The sequence below is a fragment of the Papaver somniferum genome, chromosome 8 (assembly GCF_003573695.1).
Source record: "Papaver somniferum cultivar HN1 chromosome 8, ASM357369v1, whole genome shotgun sequence".
Lineage (NCBI taxonomy): Eukaryota > Viridiplantae > Streptophyta > Magnoliopsida > Ranunculales > Papaveraceae > Papaver > Papaver somniferum.
Window position 1 is genome coordinate 79,799,424 of NC_039365.1, and position 17,174 is coordinate 79,816,597.

At 37.0% G+C, this 17,174-nt stretch overlaps 2 protein-coding genes across 6 annotated transcripts; one reads left to right on the forward strand and one right to left on the reverse strand.

Moving 5' to 3' along the window:
- The first annotated feature begins 1,423 nt into the window (after positions 1-1,423).
- On the forward strand, positions 1,424-5,571 carry LOC113301727 (mediator of RNA polymerase II transcription subunit 15-like). Its single transcript, XM_026550523.1, has 2 exons — positions 1,424-1,893; positions 4,510-5,571. The coding sequence occupies exons 1-2, from the start codon at positions 1,424-1,426 to the stop codon at positions 5,153-5,155; spliced, it is 1,116 nt and encodes a 371-aa protein (XP_026406308.1). The 3' UTR covers positions 5,156-5,571.
- A 2,712-nt stretch (positions 5,572-8,283) lies between these two features.
- On the reverse strand, positions 8,284-16,841 carry LOC113301728 (phytochrome-interacting ankyrin-repeat protein 2-like). 5 transcript variants are annotated; one of them, XM_026550526.1, is made up of 5 exons: positions 16,144-16,841; positions 15,000-15,035; positions 14,777-14,893; positions 14,388-14,685; positions 12,489-14,274 (listed from the first exon to the last, which is right to left on the reverse strand). In XM_026550526.1, the coding sequence occupies exons 3-5, from the start codon at positions 14,863-14,865 to the stop codon at positions 14,137-14,139; spliced, it is 525 nt and encodes a 174-aa protein (XP_026406311.1). In that variant the 5' UTR covers positions 14,866-14,893; positions 15,000-15,035; positions 16,144-16,841; the 3' UTR covers positions 12,489-14,136. The 5 variants fall into 5 exon arrangements, with proteins under 5 accessions (XP_026406309.1, XP_026406313.1, XP_026406312.1 ...); XM_026550525.1 differs by lacking the exon at positions 15,000-15,035; XM_026550524.1 differs by lacking the exons at positions 12,489-14,274; positions 14,388-14,685; positions 14,777-14,893; positions 15,000-15,035 and adding exons at positions 8,284-8,751; positions 9,979-10,150 and having other exon boundaries at positions 16,144-16,780.
- Between the last annotated feature and the right edge of the window lie 333 nt (positions 16,842-17,174).

A 17,174-nucleotide genomic window follows, 5' to 3' on the forward strand; every position in this document is an offset into this window, starting at 1 on the left:
CATGATTTAGATTTTCATAACCTGACGACTAGTCCTAGTCGTCAAGGTTTTCGAATGAATACTATGACGACCCTGCGAATATTACTTTCAGAGATGAAAATTTGTCATGATATTCATCTCAGGAAGATGACGACTAAAAGTAAACATGAAAAGTCGTCGAGGTAGACAAAGAGATACCTTGACAACCACATAATTGCGATTCAACAATTTCGATTTTTCATATCTAATTCGACATTTAAACAATACTGGATTGGTTTTATGTAATCGCTTACTCTCTCAATTTCGTCATTTCTTCAGTTTCTTCACTTTCATAGATTTCTTCTTCACCTACTTACTTTTTTCTTTCCCATTTGTATTGTTGCATAGTCTTTCCAATCTTAGGATCATCACGATTAGGTTTTCTATATTGTATTTCATATGCTTCTGCATGTCTGAAGATTAATCGACGATGAAATTTTCCAATCCACGATTATGACAAATTAATCGACGAGTTTTCTTTCGTTTGGAAACGATAAAAATAATGGAGAGGGATGGAGAGGACGTTAGGATATAGTAGGAAGAAGAAGATGATATAAAATTGATATTACCAATGTGTTAGTTTTAATTAGAATCTTTAAAGGTAATTTTGTAACTTTACAATTTTTAACTCCCCTCGACTTTCCTTCTAAATCCATTTAAATTTATGTATACCTCAATCAGGTTGGAATACCCCAGTTCAACGAGTTAATTAATTAAGAACTTTTTGGTCATTAACAAATATAGTTGGACAAAAAGTTTTTTATTTGACTACAACATTATCCCTCTGTTATCATATGATGACCTCATATAATTTAGTAGGCCTAGTCGTACCAAATTGCTTAACAAGTAGTAAAAATAAATAGAACAAATGAAAATACTTGGTGTGTTAGTCATGGACCGTGGAGATTAACATCTTGTTTGTTTTTCCTGACTCATCCGAGTTATCTGATTCTGACTCGTCGAGATTTAGTTGATATCACATGACTCATCTGAATTTGACTTAATATGTTTGTTTTTTAAGTCACATCTGACTCAAAAATATGCGAATCAGTGACTTGGTTCCATAAATCAAGGATATTTTATTCCCTGATTCAAATGAGTCTGAATCAGAGTCAGATCGCGAGCCAAATCTGACTCAAAATAAAAAACATCGGACTCTAGCCAAGGGAAAGGAGTTGGCAAAAAAGCAAACGCTACGCCTTACAAATTGGATTATTACCATGATACCCTTCGCTCACCGGACATAGCACTCAGCCAATAATAATGTACAGCAAGCAGTTAAACACGCCTTAGAAAAAAAAGTAAAGGAGAGAGTGAAAGAGAAGGGAATAGAAGAGAGAGAAAGTAGTGTCTGTGTGTGTGTGAGAGAGAGAGAGAGGGGGGGGGGGGGGGGGGGGGGGGGGAAATGGAAGAAGCAGCAAATAATAGTAATAGTCCGGCTCAACAACAGCAACAGCAGCAGCACCAACAACAACTAATGAAGATGCATAAACAACAGCTTCTTTATCAACATTATCAACAACAATTACAACAACAAAATCAATTCTCAAATCAAAATCAAGCTATTTCTCGATTTCCATCAAACATTGATGCTCATTTAAGACCATTAGGAAGTCTTCAACAGCAGCAGCAGCAACAGCAACAACGTTCAATTAATCTTCAGCAGCAACAGCAACAGCAGCAGCAAATACAACAACAGGGTTCAAACCCTAACCCTAATTTGAATGTCAATGTTAATCTGCAACAGCAGCAGCAAAAAGTAGTAAGTAGACAAGGGCAACAAGCAGAACTAGAAATGGCTTATCAGGATGCTTGGCGGGTGTGTCACCCTGATATCAAACGCCCCTTTTCTTCCCTTGAAGATGCATGTGAAAGGTTTGGGTTTCTTCTTCTCCTTTTAGGGTTTTATCCAAGATTCGAACTTTTTTATGTTAATGTGTCTTGTTTGTAATTGATTTCTGATTTCAAAGTGAAATCCACGGCTCAGTGTTGAATTACTTGATATAAAACATGGAGGGAAAGTGAATTTCTGGAACATAGGTACCAAATAGGCCTCAATTAGTTGTACATTATTACCAAGCTTGTAACTTTCCAACAATATTTTAGGTCTGGCATATTGATCAGGACAAAATAATTAGGTATTTCCATTCTTAACACCCATAGATCATAACAATGATCATCATTGCCTCCTTTAAACCAATCTTTTTTGGTATTTACTGTCTTACATCACAGAACCAAACAAAACTAAGAAATAAATTTGTAATTTTAGTTTATAGCAAAAAAGGAAGAAAGAGGAAACTGAATATGGATTGTTGAGTGCAAACCTGCGGTTTACTAAGTGTCAAACACAGGTTGCTCATAGGATATACACAGCATCAAACAATCGTTCTTTTTCTAATATCTAGGTTGACTGATCATTTGTTCATTCAATGCTCATCAAGTTGTTACTTAATATTCTTCCGGAGTCTGGCGCAAAATAAATTAAGATCTCAGTTTCCTGTCTTTTGCTCATATATATCTCTAAATTGGTGCCTAGAATTCCAAATTTGCCTCTTTCTTAGATGATTTAATAACATATACCTGTGGCAACAAGGACTTGATATCATTTTGTATAAGCTCGACCTTGTTTCTTTGTTTGTCTTGTTTACAATAATATATTTTGAGTGAGGAACAGGGCAGGGTATACTAGAATAGATACTGCATTTCAATAGAGTTGGAATTGCGGTTTTAACCACTTCACTGAAAATAAAGGAGCTTGATGAGTTATGTAATCTTTTGGAGTGTTGTTGGTAAGAGTTTAAGGCTTTGCAGTTTTGAGACTTTTTGGTACCTTGGGTGTTTCAGCAGTCTGTATTTTGCTTTTCAAACACTGATTGCTTCCATTCTCTTTATTTTTCATTTTCTTTTCATTATACACAAGAGGAATGAGGATATTTTGGCAGTTCTTTTTCATAGGGAATATGTAAGGCTTATGTGAAAATTAGGTAATGAGAAATTTATATCCTTGATGGACTGACCAAAGATGGGGGGTAAAAGAAGTAATGAAGCCAATATTGGTGGTAGTTCAGCCGAGTCTCCATGAAGTGGGTGTTTTTGAACCTTGGAGAATATAATGGATTATCATCTTGTTGTTGCTGTTCTAGTCTAACCTGATGTGGGCCAGATTTTTCAATATCAATTGAGAGTTAGTTTGTTTGATTTCATTCAGTCCCAACATTGACATCTCTTCTCGGAGTTCTACACTCGTAATTTGGGTTTTTGAACATTTTTCAAGGGATGTTCAACGTTACCTGTGAAACCGAACTGATGTAGTATGGAAGATATAATAAAGAGTTGAAACTAGTTTCCTCAATGATTATGAATCCATTCCATCACTTACTCTTTAGGTAAGGTCTCTGTAGCGTGTCTCAAATTGCACCTCTATACGAAGCTGTTACTTATTATTCAAACAGAGGATTTGGTATTGTTGTTACTTATTATTCAAACAGAGGTTTTGGTATTGTTTCGTAGTTAATGTAAACTGAAATTTGTTTTCCTTGAGATTTATGGGGAAGATATTCTTAGTAGTGTGCCTGAACCGAAGTTTGGTGGTAGGTTGCTAAGTTAGATGAAGTGGTCTGTTCAAGATATGCCGTTATCTACTCTTTGTAGGAGTACACAACTCTAGAAATTGGAAGGGACTCCTCAAGAATTAATTCTAGTAGGATACATGTATATATGTATTTATCCTCTTCCAGGCAGCATGGGAATGCATGCATTGCGTCGATTATGTATATAGCCATTTTTCCACCATGAAATAGAAAAACAGGTTTATGAGCAGTTTAGCATCTCCTCCCCGGATCCTCTTCCTCTGGCTGAAAGCCTGAGAGGTTCGTCAAGGTATAGCTTTTTGTATATCAGAAGTGAACATTATGTTTCTACTGGAATGTTTTGGTTGCCGTCAGCTGTGATGCTTTCTATTTAGATTCTTTGCTACCTGATGGAATAAATGGAGTTCAATGGAGTAAAGCAACTAGTTCGCTTGAAGGTTCTTTCGTTTATACGCTGGTTGGACAATAATCTGTTCCTAATTGATATGCCTTGAGGGATACAGTAGGGCTGGAACAACGTTATTTTTCTTAAAGTGCATGAAGCTCTAGCACGAGTTTAAAATTAGGTTACTTGGCTTTAAATGTTTGGATGCTGTAGTGGGTATTAAACCCTGGCTAAGAGCCACTCAGGTTTAACCTGTACGCCTTGTTGTGAACGAATATTTTGATGGTGCAAGTGCAATTGTATGTGAACTGCAACCATGATGTATTAGTCAAAGTAGGGTCCAAACAAATTTATGGTTGATCATCATTATATTAGCTCATGAATAGACGATCAAAAACTTTTGTACTTGCTAAAGTAACCTCACTGTGACAGTGTTTTCCTCGGTTGTTTTCTCTCTTTTCTCTCTGCTTTTCTCCAATTAATTTATTTGTTTACGCCTCTTATGAATATTTGCAGGCTACTGCCTTACCACGTGGTGGCAGACTATGAAGCTGAAGAGGATGATAGGATCCTTGATTCTGATACAACAGGTCAGATGCCCTCCCGCTCCCAGCAATGGGACCACAACATTGCAAGTAAAGTATCAGAATTTACATCTACTTTCGAGAAACAAGTCCTGGCCTTCAATATAATATCTCGTAAGCGAAGTCTAGGGGAGTTTCGGTCTGAAGAGAGATTGATGTTAGAGCAAGCCCTTCTACAAGATGAGAAACATGCTCTGTTGGAGCTAAGGGCTGAGATTGAATCCAGAGAGAAAGCCAGTCGAGATGCTGCAGAAGCTAAAATGCGAATGGCAGCCATGGTTCAAGCAGAGCATGCCCGTGTTGAAGCACAAACTCATGCGGAAATGCTTGCTCGTGCACCAATGAGAGGGAGTGCTGTTGGTTCTCAAGCTGATGAAGGTTCAGTGGGGCATGAGATGTCAGGGCATGAACAAGTAGGCCACATGGATGAGATGATTCATGGTTGGGGTAGTACGCACAGAGAGGATGATGAACCATCAGAAGATTTTCTGAATGACGAAAATGAGCCTGAAAATGGGGACACCGGAATCCAGGATGAATGGAGGGAAGTAGGAGAATTTGATTTGAATACTAGGTAATTAAGCTTAGAAATCAGATGTGAAGTTCTCAAAAATTAAAATGGAGCATAACAAAATCTATTTTAATCAGTTCTAAGGAAAAGGTGCAGGATGAGTAGAGTGACTTTGGTCATCATTAACAGAGCTCCAAATTCTTGATTGTAGATTAATTGATGTATCTGTATGTATGGATGTGATTGTAGGTTCCTGTGGCTCTTTAAATTTAAACAATGGTTCCTAGGGTGATTTCCATGTTTGAAGTTGGAGCCTTAATTGTTAATTTATCCATTTTCACCATTAAGGGGTGGATTTGATGTCATTTTTAAAACATGTCGGGTAAAAACATTTCAAGCCCTGTATTTTTGTTCTATGTTTCTCTGGCACATGTACGCAGTAACAACAATATGCATATTCGAGGGTCTTGTTAGTTCGGGTTTCTTATGTACTCCGTAAATGTTTGCTTTAATATCCCAAATTAGTTGTGTTTGGTTGTGCCAAATCATCGTGTATAAAGAGGCGTTGTGGGTTCGGTGCGCTCTCTAGTACTGTACATGTCTTCTGGTGATTGTGGGTAACTACAGTCGCAAAAAATTGCAGCCGCCGAATCTTTGCTGAGGCAGTTGGGAAGAAGCTAATTTGGTCTGCGACTACTTTGGACCCTAGTTAGTAAGTTCGCGAATGATTCACGAATCATTCGCGAATTTTTCCGTATCACGAATTTTACCGTACGCATCCCGGATTATTCGCGAATCGTTCACGAATTTTACGTATCCCGAATGATACGTCCGCTTAATTCGCCATAAATTCTTTAGCTTTTACTTTTCAAAGACTCCATTTTTTGGGCTTTACTGCCTCCCGAGCATACACGACCGAATATTAGACGTGTTGTAATTTTTATGAAACAAAAATGACTGAACAAATTTGAAGGTGAAGGTGAGAGAGATCTCAAACTCACTAACCAAGCATCTAAACCACCATACGACGTCCTCTTGGATAACCAATGTTGTATATATTATTAATATCATCATATTGAGTTTATTTTTTCCTTAAATAACTCACACATGCATAAAAATTGGTCTATGACCTTATAAATACAAATTATTTGTTATATATAGATACCGAATTTTCAGAGCTGAACTCACATTTACAAATCGAATTATACACGTACGTATGCCGTTCCGAATTAATGACGAATCACGTCCCGTTGACCGAATTTTGGACCGAATTTGAATTTTACAAAACCGTATAATACTCGTACGTTTGCCGTTCCGTACGTTTGCCGAATCCCGAATTGCTAACTAGGTTTTGGACTAATAGGAAGCCTAGTTAGTAAGTTCGCGAATGATTCGCGAATCATTCGCGAATTTTTCCGTATCACGAATTTTACCGTCTTATTCGCGTACGTTTGCAACTCCGAACCCAAGTCGCGTATTATGTGGCATTCCCGGATTATTCGCGAATCGTTCACGAATTTTACGTATCCCGAATGATACGTCCGCTTACTTCGCCATAAATTCTTTAGCTTTTACTTTTCAAAGACTCCACTTTTTGGGCTTTACTGGCTCCCGAACATACACGACCGAATATTAGACGTGTTGTAATTTTTATGAAACAAAACCGACTGAAGAGATTTGAAGGTGAGAGAGATCTCAAACTCACTAACCAAGCATCTAAACCACTATACGACGTCCTTTTGGATAACTAATGTTGTATATATTATTAATATCATCATATTGAGTTTATTTTTTCCTTAAATAACTCACACATATGCATAAAAATTGGTCTATGACCTTATAAATACAAATTATTTGTTATATATAGATACCGAATTTTCAGAGCCGAACTCACATTTATAAATCGAATTATACACGTACGTATGCCGTTCCGAATTAATGACGAATCACGTCCCGTTGACCGAATTTTGGACCGAATCTGAATTTTACAAAACCGTATAATACTCGTACGTTTGACGTTCCGTACGTTTGCCGAATCCCGAATTACTAACTAGGATAGGAAGGTGTCGGGCAAGGACAAACGAGGTTACGTGCCTAATCTGTATTATTGGGAGGCTTGGTGTAAGGCAGTGACTCTCACTTGGGGAACGTGCCACTAATTGGGATGACCTACCGCATTTATCTTTCTTCTTTTTTTCCAATTTGATTAAGAAAGGAAGCTGTTATGTGGTCCCATGTTGAAAAATTTTCCACTTGCCTGCCATCTGCTGTATTATAAACCATACCGTCTGTTGGTTGGTTTCCTTTTCCGTAGTTGTAATGGACATCCTTTGCTTGATTTCCTTAATCATTTCAGCCATGTACCATGGTGGTTCAGGAAGAGTGATTATGAAACCAAGTAGTTTTTTTTTAATCCGTTTCGAATAGAACTTTTGGTCAGTTCCTTTCTATTGCAGTTCTGGATGCCATGAGCATGGCCCGTGTCTCGGTTACCAGGGCAGTGGTTATGCCTAAAGGGAGTGCTAACGCCATCACAACTTTCATTTCTGAATCCCTGCAAATGAAGCCTGCGCCTGCGATTCTCGTATATCCTCTGGCCGCTCCATTAGTATTGATCTTAACCCGGTCTATGTTAGAGTCGTCCCATCCTACCGGTATGGTTGTTGTTGTTCTGCTGATGCTCGATGGATTACGGATGGTAGATCACCTGGTAACACGCTTTAGGCAGGATTTCATTTTCCCAAATGTATTACTGATAAAGTTTGAGTGCCAGTTGTGAATGCTATTGGCGATATATTAGTTCTATCCACAAGGACCAGAAGAAAAAACAGAAATAGTTAAAGGTTTAGGATGGGAGATGGGACAATTGTTTTCAGTGGTTGTCATTGTTGTTTGGGGATTTGGGGGCAGCTGGGTGGTATTTTTCTGGTTTGAACCTTGTATTTCACCTGGTCGAACAGTCCAAGTTGTATTTTAATTTTTCATATTAATAAAAGAAAATCATCTTTTAACTCTCTTAAAAGAAAAACACGTCCCCTCATCTTTGGCCACTTGAGCCCTTAAAAAAAAACTGGACACTTCATATTCACTGGGGGAAAAGAATATGAACATCTGCACAGAAAATTAAATATCAAATTTCACGGACTAAGAGACCGAATGGATGATGGAAGACGAGAAAATTGAAACACTCTTGAGTCGCTGAATATGGCCATCAAAGAATAAATATGTAACAATAAACAGATGACTTCATACACCTCAGTATTACATAAATACAAAATACTATCATATCCCTTGATACTTAGCATCTGGAAGAAAAAAAAACACATTTTCAACATCAACCGTCGAGGCAAGCCACCACGTGAGAGAAAGTTTACCATATGGAAGGTTACTGACAGGATTTGAGCACATAAGTCGTCTAAAAAGTAGAAGAAATCGTAGTTTGAGTTTTTTAGGTCTCTGGAATTTCAGGAATATCAACTGATAACAGATTTCCATTTCTAAGTCGCTCTGCTTCCTCATAAGCAAAGTCAAGACCAGGACAGTAATGAAGGGGAGGATTGAACCTGCTGTCATTAATGTCTTCTGGCAAGAATGCCCCGTTCTCTATCAGAAAGGTCACCGCTTCTCTGTTTCTTTCTTTTGCTGCAATGTGCAGAGGAGTCCCTGGTTTGACATGAAAAGGTGCCGACAGTACAGCAACACAATGAATCCCACATTTAAATTAGTAAAGAAGCAAGCACACAAAATTTGAGCATCAACATAGTACAGCGACACATGTCATATTTAGCTGACATAACAAGAAAATATAACCACACAATACAAAGAAAACAAAAAAAAATGTGGTAATCCATTTCTGTACATATGCTTTTGGATCGTCCAAAACAACCAACAGATGTTTATAAAAGAGGTCTCAACCAAATTAAAACAAAATAATCCTGGAATTTGCATAAAAAGATTTTAAAAGGGTAAAATCAAGCCAAATAATCAATAAACACGAAATATATTCCCCAAGTGTTGAAAAAACAAGAAAATACGACCTCCAAAGAGCAAAGAGAAAAAAGGAATGTGAAAATCGCATTTGTTGCTTTTGGATGGTCATGAACAGCCAACGAACTTTCATAAGCAATGTTAAAATCAATTAAAACAAGATAATCTTTCGAATTTGCAAAAACAGATCCGGGAAAAAAAAAAAGTTACGTTCTAACCAACTAATCAATAACCCCCGCAAGTAAAACCCGAAGTGCAAAAAGAGCAAAAAATGTGGAAATCACTTATGTGCATATGCTTTTGGATGGTCAGAACAACCAACAGATGTTCATAACCAAGTTTTAAGTCAAATTAAAACAAAATAATCCTTGAGTTTTTATGAAGCGATCCTAAAAAATTAAAAATATTAGTCTTGCCAACTAATTGTTAAACAAGACCATTATGTGGTTCATTGACCACAAGATTTTAGCCTGTAGGTCGTAGGGTATGGCCCGTATGGGGGCTGAATCTTAGTTGAAGGCTGAAACTAAATTTGGATCCCAACATTAACTGATGTCTAGCCAGACATCATCGACATCTTATACTCTTGTCAAAATACAGAGTTGCAGAATGGCTAAAATGCAATACTGAATATCAGTAAAAGGAAACGATAAAAGATGAAGAAAGAAAGAAAAGTTCTATTAAATCAAGGACAAAAATTTTCTAGGCAACCATTTTAGCCAAGTAGGTGTTGCATCTATCCTTTATAAGAATCTATACACATTATAAAACAATCTTTAAGGTAAGGTCAAAATTTGAACAACCATTGTTGGACGGTTGTTCAAGTAGGAGGGCCTTAAACTTCAAGAATGATCTACTTGCGACATTTGCCACAGCCTTAGATAGAGGTTTCGATATACTTACAACCACATGCACCCTTCATTCTCGCATCAATGTCAGCTCCACGCTCAAGCAATTCATCCATAACTTTGACATGCCCACCCTGAGCCGCAAGGTGGAGAGGGGTCGCACCTTGTGCTTTAGCGCCCCATGCAGGGGTATTGACATCCATTCCTTCATCCAATAGTCGCTTCACCCGTGAAAGAAATATGATAAGAATATAGATAATCAGTACAACACACTCATAGTCTAAAAGCCAGGTTTTGCACCAAATGCAGAGACAAAAGAATCAATCAGACGGTATTGCCTTATTCGAGTTTTGGAATAAATAAGATAAAAACCCTATCTTCCAAGGAAAACAAATCCCACAAGCATAAAAAGGATATTTAAATACCGACGAGAGGTAATGAAAATGAAAAATCTAGTGTGTAAAAAGAGACATGGCATAAATTTCTACTGTGCTCTTTAAACTGGGGCATGAGCCAGAAGAAGTGAATACTTAATTGGCAGACCCAAAGGGAGGCCTTCTATGTGATGGGAAATCTGCAGCATGTCCGTCACAAGGAATGTCCAGCCAAATGAAAATCAGTTTTTTGGTTTCATCATTTTCATGAAATTAAGATGAAATTTTAGATAATCAATCAAATTGATGAAAATTATCCTTCAGATACAATCAAATAAACAAATTACCAGTTGAAGATTCTTCAAAAAATCCATTGAATCGATTGGAATCGATCAATTTCTCAATCATTCTAGTCCAAAATTAAAGTTCAATTTTCAGTTCTATCCTAAACCATTGAATTGATCGAAGTAAAGCGTTTTACTTCACAAAACAAATAAAAGTTCTCAAGAAATAAATACTAACTACTGGATCCGAAATTAGAACCAAAATCATTCCCACAAATGAAATTTGTTCTGGGCAAGTTCGAGAGTGAACCACTCAACCACCCATTTTCCTTCCAAAATTTCAAACTAACAGAAGACTGTCCTTATCTTTGAAACTTCTTATTCTTTCTTTCCAACATCCATAATTCGAACTTCTAATTGTTCAAAAGATTTATTAACCGAAAATCAAACTCTTTTACCAAATATCACAAGTAACCACTCAATATCAATAAGCAAAATACACGAATCATAACCAAAACAACAAATCCTATCTTTAACAATCAAAGACCAGAGTTTTAACTAATTTTCTCAAAATATTACAAAAGAACACCTTCTTCATTTCAATAACAATCTCTCTTAGTTTTGCAATCAATAATATTTAAATACCTATCAAATTTAATCAGTGAAACATAATCGTTAAAATTGATAAGTTTGATCGAAGAAAGGAGATATTTTGAATGCTACAGTTGAAATGGGAGGAAAAGATAATTTTTGGAGTTTCCTCCCAATTTTATGGTCGTGTTTGGCCCATTGGAAATGCCTATCCTAGGTTGGGCTATTAAGGAAGTACATTTAAATTATGTTTGTCTTGTTCTAATTCTAGTCTAGGATATGAACAACTAAATCTTCCTTGATTTTAGGAAGCTAAAAAAGCAAGGTTATGTTATTCTCTAAATTAGTGAGGATACCAATATCCTTGCCTGGGTTAGACGGTTATAGAGGTAGTTATTTTAATTAATCAAAATATTTTCAATTTTTTTAACTTTATTGTTATGTTTTTATTTTTTTCTCCGATAATTTTATCCATAATACATAATTATTTTATAAAAATACATATTTAAAATATGGAGGGACAAACATAATACATGATAAACCCGTGATGGATATAACGGAAAAACAAATATCATCTTTATTAATACATCTTGAGATAATTCTGCTCAAGTTAGAGAAAAAAATTCCCTAGCTAAACTTTACGTAGTCAAAGCTCCCAAACACGGCCTATATGTACTTCTACTGCAGGAATAAGGAAAGGATCGAGAGATGACGAAACAGACAAACTTCCGCATGAGGAAGCGAAGAAACAGTTTTAGGTTCTCCAAATGAAGGTTACGAAAATATCCCTGGCCTTAAAAGTAAATTGGCCACGTGTGGATAATACAAAAGGGTTAGGACTTAGGTAGGTGTAGTGAGGTAAATCAACGAGACATGCACAGATTTGATGTATAAGGTTCTCCGTTATCTGTTTTTGAAGGTCAGATATTACTGAATCAAAATGGTAGGCATTTATTCATTATATAATGACTTCTTCTTAATGAAGATTCATTATACAGTAGTACACAATTAATTGTGATTATGGTATTTAAGATATACCAAATTTTATAAGCTGGCTGAATTCGTAAAGGAAAAGCAATTAACAAATTAGCGCCATTGCGAATTATTTATGAATTACAAATTGTTTACCAAATCCAAAACCGAATTTACATTTAACCAAACTGAATAACACTCAAGCATTTACGGTTGCGAATTTCTCCGAACACTTACTGGCATTATAACTTTGTGAATATTCATTAATTTTTAATTAGTTTTATTACTATGTGATTTGTAACTGGGTTTAATTACTCAGTAGTAACTTATTTATCCACATGATCTACCCCTGCCAACATTTTTATCTTTGCATGCACATTGCGGGTTTCCACAATCTAGTTTACAAGAAATAGAATGTACAAGCATGCTTCAAGAGAAAAAGAATAGGACTTTTTATAAAAATAGGCCTCTATTTTTGGTGCTTTTCAAATCTAGGCTATTTTTTTATTTATTGCTAGAGTAGGCAAGTTTTGACCAAAAGTGATGGATGGAAAGTTAGCACCGTTAGGTGTAACTAAAAAGACCTAAAAATCCTTTGTATCACTGATTTAATGTTATATCATTCATTTAGCTCAATTCCTCCTTTGAAGTCCTTTGAATCGATGATTTGAGTCCGTGTCACTGATTTAAATCGGGGAACGGTTTCAGTTCAACCCATGTATGTACTGTAATCACGACCATTTCCCTGTCATTTGTTCTCCCAGCTACACCTAGCAACATCACTGCTAACACCTGCTCCCTGCAATTCCATCTCAGACTCATAGCACCATTTGTTCTCCCAGCTACACCTAGCAACACCACCTGCTACTACTTGTACATTGCAGCACTTCAACTGCTTCTGTTCTTTCGACCATCCCAGCACGATAATCTCTGTCTTCCTACTCAATTCAATAACACAAGACAACTATTCTCCACAGACTTTCCTGTAACAACAAAAGCCAATTCTTGCTTGTTCCATGTTCTTAGATCTGACATTCTCTGACGCAACACACAAACCCATTTACCACCGGTTGTGACTTCTCTGCAGCACAACTCCAACATCAACCAGCCTTTTAATATCAATTCCTGCAGCTGCAATATACCTGCAATTTTAGCTGAAATCGGTGATGCACACAGCAGCAACTCCTGCAGCACTGCATCAACAACTCCACCTGCTCATCCCTTCAGCCATCAAACTTACCCACCAATTCACTATAAACTGCACTCATTCAATTAACACAGTACCTCAACCACTCTCCAGTTCCACAAGTGCCTCCAGCTCCTCTGTAACAACCATTCTCTCTCTCAAACCATCAGCTCTCCACATTTCTGAGCAACATAACCCTCTCTCAGATACTGCTCGGAACAACAACAACGGACTCAAATCAATTCTACCATCACCTATTTCACATCAACATCATTACAGCTCTCTTACAGCACATCCTTCTCTTAACTTCAAGGTCAAACAACCAACACCTTTTCGATCTCTCAATTCAATTGAAACCCAACTTCCACTTCTTCATCTCTGTCTCAATTTTGGTTCTTAAATTACACAACCTCTTCTGAATCTCAACCTCCGCAACACAGATCCCATCGATCTCAACCTCCACAACAACCATTTCACTCTAATTCTGTAATAAATTCATAACAACCACAATTGAAACCCCTTTCTCAGCTTGTATTCGACATGAACCACCCTTTCTGCAGCGAACGCTATCTTTCTCTGCACTAACAATCAATCAAACATCCTTCTGAAATCAACAAGTCTTATGGTTTCAAACTCAATTAGAGCAACCCATCTTCTTATTCATCAACATAACCACAAAACTCTCACTTCTCTGCTGCCTTCTAACACAATTTTCACCACACAAACACCAAATTCCATGTTCATTCAAATGCAAGAACCCATTTATTTTCATGCCACAGATCTCCTTTAATTACCTCCAAAACTTCTTATCTTCCTCCTATTCGAATTCCCATAGAAATGCCTCCCCCAATTGAACGCGAATACCACCTGCTGCTCTCAAGTATACAACAGATGTCTCCATCCACTCTCCTGTTCCATTCTGTGTTCTCGTCATTCAGGAAATTCTGTGAACAAGTTGTGTTCCATTTTCAGTTCGTGAGAATACCACCTACTAGTTCATCTAAGCAAACCATTACCACAATCAAACAGAACATCCCATTGTGAAACATCTAAATACCTGGAAGGATAGATAAACAGCCATACAAAAGCAGTTCCCAATCAAGCAGAGCATCCCAATGTGAAACTTGGTAAGACCAATACCCAACAAACCCGAAATCAACCCTCCAGCAGGTTCTGGTTGTGCCCCGGCAATTAAATCATTCGCCGTCGCTGCTCCGTGCAACAATTCAGTGACATCCTCTCCAAATATAGATGGTCCCTTGAACAAAACCATTAGTATAGCTCCAGAAACACATACTATTGTGCCCCCAACCTTGAGTTGACCTCCAATTTTCATCAGATTCACTTTTTCGGTGCTGCAAAAATTCAATCTCCCCAGTCACCCAAATGCAAGGAAAAGAGGAAAAAAGTTGAAATGAACAAATGGAGGATGAAATTTGAGAGTACCCCATGAAAGCTACTAAAACAAAAGTAAACACAGGGATTGCAGGTTGAACAACAGCAGCATATGTTGGATTTGTATATCCAATCCCCATTAAGAACAACAGCTGGTTCCCAAATACCCTGGTCATGAAATTAACAAAATTGAATAATGGGTTTTGCTGAAATCACAATCAATTCATGAAATTTGACAAATTTGAAGAAAAGGGGTTTTGACTGATTTACATACCCAGTTAATACAAGGAAGAAGAAAGATACGAGGAGACTGAAATTGATAGGAAGACGAATTCCGTATAAGAATTTCCCTATTGTGAAAACACCATTGCAGGTGGAATAAATGTAAATCTCTTCTAAACATCCACCATTAATGTTAATTAGGTTTGATTAGAAAAAAAAACCCCTAAGTTATCTCTTGATTTTAGCAGAAGAAAAAATTGATTTAGAAGAACCAGAGAGAAGAAGGAAGAAATGGACGAGAATCACTAAAGCAGTGACGCACGTACAAAAAGGTTATTTCAGTAATCTTACCACATCCATGAGATATCCCTATATGATATTTTGGCGAGATATTGACAAGTCAACGCGATAAATTGACCGAGATGGTTAAAGTGGATGGAATCCGTTTAACTTGACTAGTTTTGCAAGAAATAAAAAAGTGGCCTAAAAATGAAAGTGAGTGTCCAGACCAGGCCTACTTCTGCATATAATCCAAAAGAAAAAAAAAGAAGGTACAAGCATTGTTTGTGAAAATTGGTTAAAATGGTCTCCTCTTAACATAATCTGTGAGTGGCAGTAACGAGTGAGTATCTTGCAAAACGTGGATGCCAAGATACTTTGATGATACGGTCCTAAAAGTTCAGTCGGAATAAGCTGAATTAGTTTAGTTAATAGAACTAAAAGTTTCAATGCGACAGTGTTCAATATAAATTAATCGGGCGCCTTGTAGGATGTGTCACTTATTAGTATTCACCATTACCAGGAATCCAGGATCCTTAATCTATCTTGTAAACCAACAATTTTCCAATTATTTTCATTAGGTAGAACTGTAAAGGTTTGACATTTTGATTAGGTCCCTTTCTCCAGCACTGCACGGTCATCTGGTAGATTAAACAAGTATCTTAAGACGAATAGAGGCAAAGAGAAGAAGATTAAGTTGTCCACTATTAAACATCCATCTAAGAAATAAGTGTTCTAGTAACCTTAATGCAGCTCCAAAACCAGAGATATTAGATTTCATTAGACAAAATTCCAGTATTTGGGGTATTTTTATTGAAGTATAGGTTGTACATTAAATCATAAATCGTCCAGTAGAATGACTGGATAAAACAAATATTCCAGAAAACTCAAGTTAGAGAGAGAAAATAAAAAGCTACCTCCTTTAGATCACCTTTTCGAGCACCAATGTGAAGCAAAGTCCAACCTCTATCATCCCTACCAACAGCAGATTTAAAAGAACGTCTAAACGACAAGTTTCGCCGAAGTGAACGATCTAGCGGTTCACTCAGCATCATTTCCATCCAGGGTCTTATAAACCAAGCTTTAGTTTCAGCAAAAAGAAAAAAAAAGAAAAAAAACGGTACAAACTAAACAATCCGAGAAAACAGAAGACAATATTTTCTTCAGACAACGAAACTAAAATATCAAATTTCAAAATGAAAAAAAGAAATTTAACGGGAACCAAAAGAATGGTTGCCCATGCCGTAAGGTGCAACAGGATTCAAACCAGGACCAAAAGCACGGAGATTTTGAGAAATTGAATGAACAAAAAGGCAGGAGAATTGATAAAATATAATCATAATTGAAAGAAAATTACAGCAATAATAGTACGAGAGAAACCCTAGATGAAAAAGGAGCTGACACCGCGAAAAAAACCCTAAATTGGCGGATTTTCAGAAAGAATTGGGGAAGATATTGAAGGGAACATGGAAAATGAAAAATGAAACCCTAAATTTGATGAAACCAATCCTCTCTATCAATACGGGCGGCAACTTCTTATGTAGGATATAATACTCGCGAGTCGACTCAGCGGGCCAAAAATCAAGCCCGTATTGATAGACAATAGTTCGGTCCAGATTCCAGAACCCAGCGAAATGAATTGGTTAATCATAACCGATCCAAGAAGTCATTTGAGAATTGAAGTATCGAACATACCCAACTCTGCCCAAGTTTATGCGGCCATCATATGCTCCACACAAGTTATTACGAGTATAGATCAGGTGCGGAAGAATTTCCTCTACATGCTAGGGGTACAAAATAACATGGCTTAATTGGGGCCATGGAAAATAATTAGGGGCCTCATCTAATTTATACCCACCCCATTAAAGATAGAGGGCTTTCAAAATGTTGGTGAAAATACCAATTTAGCCTTCTCTAATAACTACCCTAAAAATCTCATTAACCGCTA

Bases quoted from the DNA above. Each gene is read 5' to 3' on its own strand.
- LOC113301728 (XM_026550524.1), bottom strand. From the start codon at position 16,287: ATGGAAATGATGCTGAGTGAACCGCTAGATCGTTCACTTCGGCGAAAC. The intron at 10,151-16,143 runs GTAGCTTTTTAT...TTTCTTTCACGG, and splicing joins GAAAAGGTGATCTAAAGGAG to GTGAAGCGACTATTGGATGA. The intron at 8,752-9,978 runs GTAAGTATATCG...ATGTCAAACCAG, and splicing joins AATGAAGGGTGCATGTGGTT to GGACTCCTCTGCACATTGCA.
- LOC113301727 (XM_026550523.1), top strand. From the start codon at position 1,424: ATGGAAGAAGCAGCAAATAATAGTAATAGTCCGGCTCAACAACAGCAA. The intron at 1,894-4,509 runs GTTTGGGTTTCT...GAATATTTGCAG, and splicing joins CTTGAAGATGCATGTGAAAG to GCTACTGCCTTACCACGTGG.